At 35.4% G+C, this 9,924-nt stretch overlaps 1 protein-coding gene across 1 annotated transcript; it reads right to left on the bottom strand.

Moving 5' to 3' along the window:
• Positions 1–2,678: 2,678 nt before the first annotated feature.
• Positions 2,679–4,407, bottom strand: LOC131074727 (berberine bridge enzyme-like D-2). Its single transcript, XM_058011400.2, has one exon. The coding sequence runs from the start codon at positions 4,388–4,390 to the stop codon at positions 2,831–2,833; it is 1,560 nt and encodes a 519-aa protein (XP_057867383.2). The 5' UTR covers positions 4,391–4,407; the 3' UTR covers positions 2,679–2,830.
• Positions 4,408–9,924: the final 5,517 nt, after the last annotated feature.

Here is a 9,924-nt window from a genome sequence, read left to right as displayed (position 1 = left end):
GGAACTTGTATGATATAAATAGAGAGTTAGAGTTTGACGGAGTGAAAGAGAAAGAGAAATAAATAGAGATATATGGGAAGAAAGAGTGACAATTATAAAGGTATATGGGAAAAAATATGGAGAGAGATGTATAGATATGGGATAGGGAGGGAGAATGGGAGGGAAAGATGGGGAGAGATAAAGAAGAAAAATATGGGGAAAAGGGAGAGCTAGCTCAATATATATAGTTGTAGATGGAGAGGGAGAGTGGGAGAAATATAGATATATAGGAAGATATATGTAGAGAAATAGTTGAATAGTAAGAGAGAGAGAGATAAACGTAGAAATAAAGATAGATAGAGATATATAATATAATAAATGGAGGGAGAGATTGAGTGTGAATATGAGAGACAAAGAGAGGGAGAGATGATGGGAGGGGAGAGAGGGTGAAATATATCAATGGATGGAGACGTATTGAGAGAGATAGGGAGAGATAGAGAGATATAGAGAGATAGTAGGAAATAAATAGTGATAGAAATAGAGAGGACCAAGAGGGGGATAGAAAATAAAGAGTTAGAGGGGAATAGATGGAGTTAATAAGAGAGGTATAGATAATCAGATATAGATAGAGAGGAGGAGACAAATAGAAGGTGATAGAGATAGATGAAAAGAGTGAGAGAAAAATAATGTGACAAAGATAAGTAATAGATAAAGGTATATATATATAGAGAGAGAGAGAGAGAGGGAGAAATATATAGAGATAGAGGAGGGAGAAATAGTGAGTGTGTGTGTATGCGTGAGAGAGATATGAATAAAGAGATAGAGGGATATGTCAAAAAGAGGAGATAGAGATATAGATATAACTTGGGAAAATAGAGGGGATGATAAAGAGATAATTATATAAAAAGATAGAGATGAAATAAGAGAGGAATAGGGAGAGGGAGAAACTAAGATAGAAAGGGGGTTGAAAATGAGAGGGGGAGATGGAGAGATAAAAAGATAGAATTATAGGAAGTGGTCTATAGAAAAGGCTATAGATGTAAAGATAGAGAGAGCTATAGATCTAGAGACACAAATAGTCATCCAAATGCATCTAATCCTCATCTTAATAATTCTAATCATTATCTCAATTCTTTTAATCCTTATCTTAATATGATATCATCATTATACCATCATTTTCACTAAGCACATTATCAACATCTTCATCAACATCAACACATCATACTAATTCTAGACCTTAGATGCCAAGATGGTGGACTGCCACAACATAGAGCATCTAAAACAATCATCCAGCTATACTCAATGTCAATAATAACACCTAACAATAATCTCCTATACTCTAACAATCATCCTGCTAGACATATCATCAATAATAGCACACAAGTTGTATGTTTCCATGAATGACAACAACTGCCAATAAGCATCCCCTTTTATATGCATGGTTACCACTCAACCTTTCCTCTTACAAATATTGATTTAATTTATGAATATGAATTTCACAATCATAATAATCACCCCATTCCTTGCATAGTAGTGATCATCATGAACCTAGAAAGATTATACCTCGTGAATATCTTGTATGATGGATGTTCATCATGTGACACCTATTTTCTTCCTTCATGTTATTGTTAGGCATTACAATTTTTAATGTCGTGATGATCCTATGTGAACACCTATAAATTTACCTCCTCCCAAACATGATGATTTATGTTATAATGTCATTGTTTTAGCTAGTATTTCTACTCATGTTGGTGATACTTTTTTAACTCTTCATGTTGACATTTTTTAAATTCACATATATCCTTCTTCCTTGAATGTTGATATTATTACAATTATTTTGTATTTTACTATTTTGTACATAATGATTGTGTTGGGATAGACAAACCCTTCTTTAGATAAGATAGTAGATTCTTTACTATTTCATACATTTAGATGGTGATACCTTATGGATTAGTGAATTTAGGCTTCATTTGAACAATATTAAGTTATAATTGTTTGATTCATCTTTTTAATTCTATCATTTAGCTGAGTGTTTAGAAAACATTTGTATCACTCATTTTTAAGCCCTAGTACACATGAAGATACTATGGACCATGTGATAACTTCTAATGATGAGTCTTTTTATGTGTGTTTCCCCTAAATTCCTAATAAACATATTCCTTATGCATTGCATGCTAGAAATACTTTTTCTCTTATGGATTATCTTATGTGTCCTCTCATGCCCCATCTTGGCATGTGGAATATATTAGTGATTTTGCATTAAATTTTATAAAACATGTTTGATAAAATTTCTACGTTAGAATATATTTAAAAAGAAATTAATAAAATAGTTTTTTAGTTGATCTTTATCAATTTATATTTCATTAATTGTAATTCATAAGATCACATCCCTTATTAACATAAATTTTATTTTGTCCACAAAATATTTCTTACATCTAAATAGCATTCACAAGATAAGAATTTGTCAATTTCTTAAAATGTCAAAAAAATTAAAATCGACAAATAATGATATAGAAAATGAAGTTGTCAAACTTTGAAAAATAAATTTTATTTTATCCCCATAATATTTATTACATTTAAATAATATTTAGAAGATAAAAAATTCACCAATATATTGGAATGTCAAAAGATATTAAAATTCACAAGTAATTCTACTGAAAATGATGTTTCAGAGTTGACATGTAGAGGGGCGGTAAGACAAATAGAATTGATTGTATTATTGTGAGATTGAAAAGCTAAATAGCTTTATAATATTGGCTGGTACATTACACAGTGCTAAACATAAAGCTAATGCATAATTTCATAGCTTTAATGAGCGTCTTATTACGCCAATACAAATATAGAATAAGCACTAATTGGCTAGAGGAGGAATGCTCTGAGAGTTTCTGAAGAAATTCTGGGGATCCACCTGGGTTTTTGCCTTGACAAGCCTATCATAATTGTGATGGAAATACTTGTCACCCCAAGCTCTCGCCTCTTCAGCAGTAGCACTCCCGTTAAAGGCACTACCCAGATCAAGGTCGAGATAGTTCACATACGCAGCCCTTGGGGAATGGGACACATAAGGCTCCATGTATTTGTAAAGCTTCCTCATCCATTCAAGGTAGTGATCATCCTCACTTCTGTTGGTCCAAGTCACTTTATACTGAATGTCGAACAATGTCCCCTGCCGCTGAGGAAATGGCAATGCAGTGAGTGGTATCCTATTCATAATTCCTCCTAGGGGAGAGAAAATGGCATATGCGCTCACCTCCTCTTCCATTATCGACCACAATCCTCTCAGAGCAGGTTTTGGCAGTGGAGTTTTCCCGAAGTCTGATTTGATTTTGAAGAAAACTTTGTTTGTATAATACCGGTTTGTCAATTGGCTCACGTTGGTGCTATCAAAGTTGCCGATTGTCTCTACCCATTTCATTTCTTTACAATCTGCAGCGACCATTCCCAACTCCGGGAAGACCTTGCCCATTATAGTCAGCAGCTCGGGCTGACGTCCGAGGTATATTCCATGGAACGACGCTCTGATGGTTGTGCTGTCGTTCACTTTTATGCCGAAGAACTGTACTCGCATGAAGATATCTTCCTCCATTTGAGGACCCACGTATTGCCATCTATGGACAGCCTCCGTGACATTATCTGTACCGGTTCTTAACACAGTGAAAGCCGTCAGAATGGTGGGCACGCTGACCAGCTGGAGTTTCCAGGCATATACAACTCCCCAGCTTCCACCGCCGCCGCCTCTCAGAGCCCAAAATACGTCTTCCCCCATGGCGTTCTTATCCATCACCTTCCCTGACGCATTTATCAGCAGTGCATCCAACACGTTATCAGCTGCAAGGCCGTATTTTCTCGACAGGAAGCTCAGCCCTCCGCCGGCAATATGACCTCCAGATCCGACCGTGTGGCAAACTCCTGCAGGAAACGCCAGGTTAGGCGAGCTGTTTGCAATGGCAGAATAGACTTCACCCAAGGTAGCGCCCGCTTGTACCCAAGCCGTCTTTGATTTTACATCCACTGTGATCTTGTTGAGTTTCAGCAAATCGATGAGCACGAATGGCACATCCGAGGTGTAGGAGAGCCCCTCATAGCTGTGACCTCCGCTTCTCACACGAATCTCCCACCCGTGTTGTATGCTGCACACCATAGATTTTTCTAATTGGGTTTGGCTTTGGGGAATAATGATAACATAAGGCCTTGGTGTCTGAGGCTCAGTGAATCGAAGATTTTGGGCGGAGAAATTCAGAAGAGAATAAAATTCAGAAGCAGAGGAGGAGATGGTTGTAACGTTGGTTAGGCCGCTGGCATGCAAGCATGACAGCAGTCCTTCACCATCTCCGTTTTTGGGTAATGTTGCAGTGGCTGAAGTGCTGCAGACTGCAATAATTAGAATCAAAAGCGCACAAAACTTGGCCATCTCTAACACTAGCTATCTATAACAGATGATTTGTGCTCATGCTCTTCAATCTTCCTCAATTTATAGACAGCAGTCCGTTAACAAGGGTGACTAATTCTAAATCAAATTCTATCGATAAGCTTGCAACACGGTGGATCTTGACTTTACAATTAGAGTAGAATCGGTAAACTCCTTATTTATTCATTTCTTTAACTAATAATGTGATAAGAACGATTGACTTTTCGAGCCTTTGGAATAGCTGGAAATGTCGCTCCTGAAAAAGTTTCTCTTTCTCAACAGTCGAGTTGAAAATAGGGTTTTAATAAATTAGAAGTTCAAGCCTGCCACTCTTGAATTACTGGTGTCAACGCCATGAACGTTGCTGATGATATTATCAGCTTATTAGTTTAACCGCGAGTACAATCAATATTATGGTTCCTCTGACAATAGTGACATTAAATGGTTGAATTCAAATGCCAAGAGTGTGCACATCTTTAAATTTCAATTTTTTAAAACTAATCGCTTTGCTGTAAACAACCATTACATTGTGGTCAACGTGCCTATTAAAATCATTAATACAATATACAATACCCGACTTTTCTAGTTATGAAGAATAAATATTTATTAACTGGATCATACAGATATCGATGTTTGATTTCTAGTACCAAGAGTTTGCACAGTTTTTTTTAATTTCAATATAATAAGAATGGACTTGTCCCTCATTTAATTGATGAAAATATCATAAAATTCACTTCAATTATTTTTTAATTAAAACTAGCCGTACCATAAAATGTGAACAGAATATTGAATACGATGGTAATGTAGTACTGATACACATCGTTTCTTCATCTTTTTTGCATAAAAGTTTCAAATGTTAATCGCCTCTTGAATCTGCAAGATAATCGAGAACTGTTGTGATCTGTTTGGTTGAGTAGCCTATAATTATTCTCTCTTTTCATCATATCTTATGGTTTTTTTCATTACAATATATAAAATCGTCATGGTAACGAATTTGCTACCTTCCATTATCTACATTTAAAATAGATAATACTCACAAAATTATCAAATTCCGTTTTTCCAAATATTTTTTGTTTCGTAAACGTCATCAAGCAACCACTAAAGAATCTCAGAATATAATTTTTAATTCAGTTTTAAATGAACTTTCAAACTTTCTGTTCCAATTTTTATTTAGAATCTTAGTCTTTAATGGCGCGCGTAGTATATCGCTCCTGTCAGCATTAATCGGTTTACCACAAAAGTTGTCATTATAAAATTCTCTTACGGCACTGCTTTGGACTTGTCTCATCGATATCAAACATCAATAAGTACATGACAATGAAACTGGCCACTTTCAGGATAGGAAATGCCAATAAGAAGCCCACCATGAAGCTGGCCAAACGTCAAAGGATCTAACTAGCTTCAGAATAGGAAACATTTAATATTCTTAAAATAAAGACTATATATATATATATATGTATAAAATAAAAATAAAGATATTTAAAAATAATCTGCCATTGCATGATTACAATATTCTTTAAAAAAAATTCTATAAATTTTTATTTTTAATGAATTTTTTTTTAAAATAATAAGTTTAAAATTTAAATATAAAAAATTAAATGTCAATTATTGAATAAAAAAATTGTAGATACAATCAATCAATAAATAAATATTGTAGACACAATATAATTTAAATATTTTTGTATAAATATAATAGTTCTAATTGATATCTCTCGACATTTCTTTCGATAGATGTATTTAGGATATTTGTAGTAGTTATATACACACATGTTTGTTAATATCAACTTATAATGAGATATAATAGGTTTTTTTATGGATTCCATCAAAATATGATAGCTTAGGCCTTGTTCTTATTTCTTTATTTTACTATGACCATATTAAATAGATGTTATGGATCACTCTCCCATGTTCTATATAGCCTAATGGAGAATGACTTTTCCTAGCTTTTAGATTTTTTGAAGATTTTTTTCTTCTTGCTGGTGTTTCCTATCCTCTAGTTGAGACATATTATTACCCTTATTTTAGTTTGAGTAATGGTTCTAAAAGTGAGCATTAGAATTTTGAGAGCTAACATATTAATTTTTCCTTATAGTAGTAGACGCTATTGTCATAGTAAAAATAAATCTATTATTAATTTCAACTATATTTTAACTTGTCAAAAATGTAGTGCAACAAATTACACCCTATGCAACAACACTCAAAAGGTAAAATGAAATGGCAGAATAAATTTTGAATGTGTAACAGGTGAGAAAGTGCAGTGAGGGCAAAAATTGTAGAGGAAGCATGGGAAATGTCTTGGGGGAAGAGGATGTGAATGGTAAAGCTGATGGAGGTGGCAGCAAGGCCTGAGATGACGGTACTCTATGCATTTGAATGTGCCACAATCATGCTTTGTCCGCCACTATCGGTGGCTCGTGTGTTTTTGAGGGTCCCAATGAATCTACCAATCGTATGGACTCTTCTTTGACCCCTGACTGCAATAATAAATGGTCAGCTTTGTTTGGTACATGCCCAAATGGTAAGTCGGTTTCTCTTGTCTCGCATAGTGCAGAGCTTGTTTCTAGTTTGTGCTTCATTTTTATTCTGGATTGCATTATGGATAAAAATTTGGTCAATATGGCATCTGTCTTGGTGGGCAAATTTGTGGGGCCAAGGCCAAATATTGAGATGGTTCGAGGTTGGGCTACTTGAAAATGGACAGGAAAGGGCCAAATTGAAGTCATTGCGATGAAAACTTGCTTTTTTTCATTCTCCTTTAATTGTGATGAGGATTTAAAATCATTTTTAGCAAGAGGCCTATGGATGTTGGGTAATTCCTCTTTCGTTTTGAAGAAGTTGGAACCTGGTTTCAACCCAAAGGATTGGGAATGCAATGAGGCCCCAATTTGGGTCCACTTGATGGATCTTCCCTTGGAGTACTGGGACAGGGAAATCTTTTGTGGTTTGGCTTCTTGTTTTAGTGAGTTTCTATCTTTGGACCCCACGATGGCGGCTAAACGAAGACTGGTCTATGCTCGGATTTGTGTGAATATTAAACAATTGGTGGACCTTCTCCAGGAAATCACTTTCAACTTGAAGCTTGAAAAATGGGTTGAAAAAGTGGAATATGAATATATTTCTTTTGCTTGCTTCCATTGTAAGAAGGTTGCACATTGGGCTAGAGATTTCCTTGCTAAGCAATTGACTAAAAAAGTCTAGAGGAAAAAATCTTCTAATTCGGCTCCTCCTATGGAATATCCTCCTGTGCCCGATCAGAAAAGTTCTCAACCTCAAGGGTCTGTAGTTCCTTATATTCAAAGCCAGGACTGTAAGCATTTGCAAGGGGATATCATTGTTAATTATCAGAAGTTTGATTCATCTATGGGTCCTCTCCCTGAATCTCCTGTTCAGGAGGAGGTTGTTAAATCCTTCTCTTTTGAGGAGAAGTTGATGATTTTGGGTTCCTCTGCTCCCCTTATTTTTGGAGAGAAAAATATGAATCTAATTATGGACATGGTTTTGTCTCTGGAAAAGATGGATTAGCTGGAAACTTCCTCTGCTGAAAGCTTCATGCCCAAATTACCCTTCGGATATTGACCCACTAGCTGAAGATCCTAATCCATTTATTCAAGTCAAATCTAGGAGTCAACATTGTAGTTTTCCTTCTCCTTCAATTGCTGGGGCGGTGTCGAGGTCTATTAGTGTTAAGACCAGGAATAGACATAGAGCATATTGTGGCTCAGAACCCAAAGGGGTAGGAAGACCCCCAAATCTCTTCTATAGAGATAAGAAAAGTAAGGCAGAGATTGTTGATGGCTCCCAGAGGACTCTTCAAGACATGGGGATTGGCTCCCCTAGTTACTCTAAATGAAGATTGCTTCATGGAATATAAAGGGGGCTGAATCACCTCCCTAAGCATGATCATCTATCAAATTTGATTCAAGATCATAGACCATAAGTTTTCCTTATGTAGGAAACAAAAATGCTATTTGAAAAACTTTTAAAAATGAAGATGGTTGTCTTCAAGGATTGTGGTGTTCAATGTTTTGATGCGGATGGACTGTCTGGAGGATTCACTACTTTTTGGAATCCAAGGGTAATTGAAAGGTTCGCTGTTGTTTCCAGTCCGAATCATATTGCTACTAGAATCACCAATATTTTGGATGGGTCTTCTTATATTATCTCCAATATTTATGCTCCTAATAGTAGGAATTCCAGGAAGATTCTTTGGAATTCTTTGATTAACTCTAGATAACTTTTCTATATTGAGAAATGGATCTTGATGGATGATTTTAATGACCCCATCTCAAATCTTGAAAAGAAAGGTGGGACCCTGATTTTTGAAGAAAGTAAGCAAGATATTTTAGATCTCATTAATGCTATGAGGTTGCTGGATTTGGAGCTTGGTTCCAAGTTCACGTGGTCCAACAGGTGGCATGGTTTGGATCTTATCCAAGTTATACTTGACATGGATCTAATTTCCCCTAATTGGTTGATGGAGTTTTCCTATAATTTATCTTCTATGTCTAGGATTGGTTCTGATCATTTCTTAATTGTGATGAGTATTTCTTCCCTTAGTAGGACAAACATTTTTCCTTTAAGATTTGAAAAAATGTGGACCTATAATCTTGATTTTTATGATAAGATTGCTGAATGGTAGGATATTAATGTCCACGAAACTGCTATGTATAAAGTTGCTAAGATATTGGCTAATGTAAAAGCTAATGTCCAGAAATGGAATAAGTCCTCATTTGGCAATATCTTCTAGTTGAAAGATTCTTTGAAAAGGGAGATTGATGATATTCAAAATAAAAATTCAAATCCAAGGGTATTGCCCTAATATTAAGGGCAAAGAAGTGAAACTCCTTTCCAAATCGCATGATATTATCTCTAAAGAGGAGTATTGGAAACAAAGATCCATAGCCATTTGGCTTAAGAATGGTGATAGAAATACTAATTTTTTCTATATGACTACTCTCAAGCATAGAGCTTTGAATAAAATAAAGAGGATCTCCGTCAATAATCAATAGGTTGATAAGTAGGAGGAGATGTGTTTTGAATCTATTCCATACTTCTCTGACCTTTTGTTTGTTGATGGTCCTCTTAACTTGGCAGCTTGGGAAGAGATCCTTAATGAAATCCAAGCTATTATCTCTCAAGACATGAAGATTGAACTATCTAGAATCCCCTCTATTGATGAGGTTAGGAAAGCGGTTTTTTCCTTTGAGGGGAATAAACTTTTGGGTCCAGATGGGTTTCCTATGTTCTTTTTCCATCTTTTTTGGACTATTGTGGGGGAGGATGTTGTGAGTGTTGCTCAGGAATTCTTTAAAGAGCTCAATGCTACTTTCATTTCATTAATTCCTAAGAAACCAGATGCTTATTACTTTAAGTATTTTAGGCCTATCAGTCTATGTAATTCTATCTATAAGATCTTCTCCAAAATTTTGGTTCTTAGACTAAAGAAGTTTCTTCCTCTTCTGATTTCGAAGCAATAAAATGGTTTTGTGATGGGGTGACAAATTTTGGATTCCATTGTTTCAACTCATAAAAATATC

This window comes from Cryptomeria japonica, unplaced genomic scaffold (assembly GCF_030272615.1).
Source record: "Cryptomeria japonica unplaced genomic scaffold, Sugi_1.0 HiC_scaffold_2314, whole genome shotgun sequence".
Taxonomy (NCBI): domain Eukaryota; kingdom Viridiplantae; phylum Streptophyta; class Pinopsida; order Cupressales; family Cupressaceae; genus Cryptomeria; species Cryptomeria japonica.
Note: the sequence above shows the minus strand (reverse complement) of the source record. Positions and strands in the feature narration are given on the sequence as shown.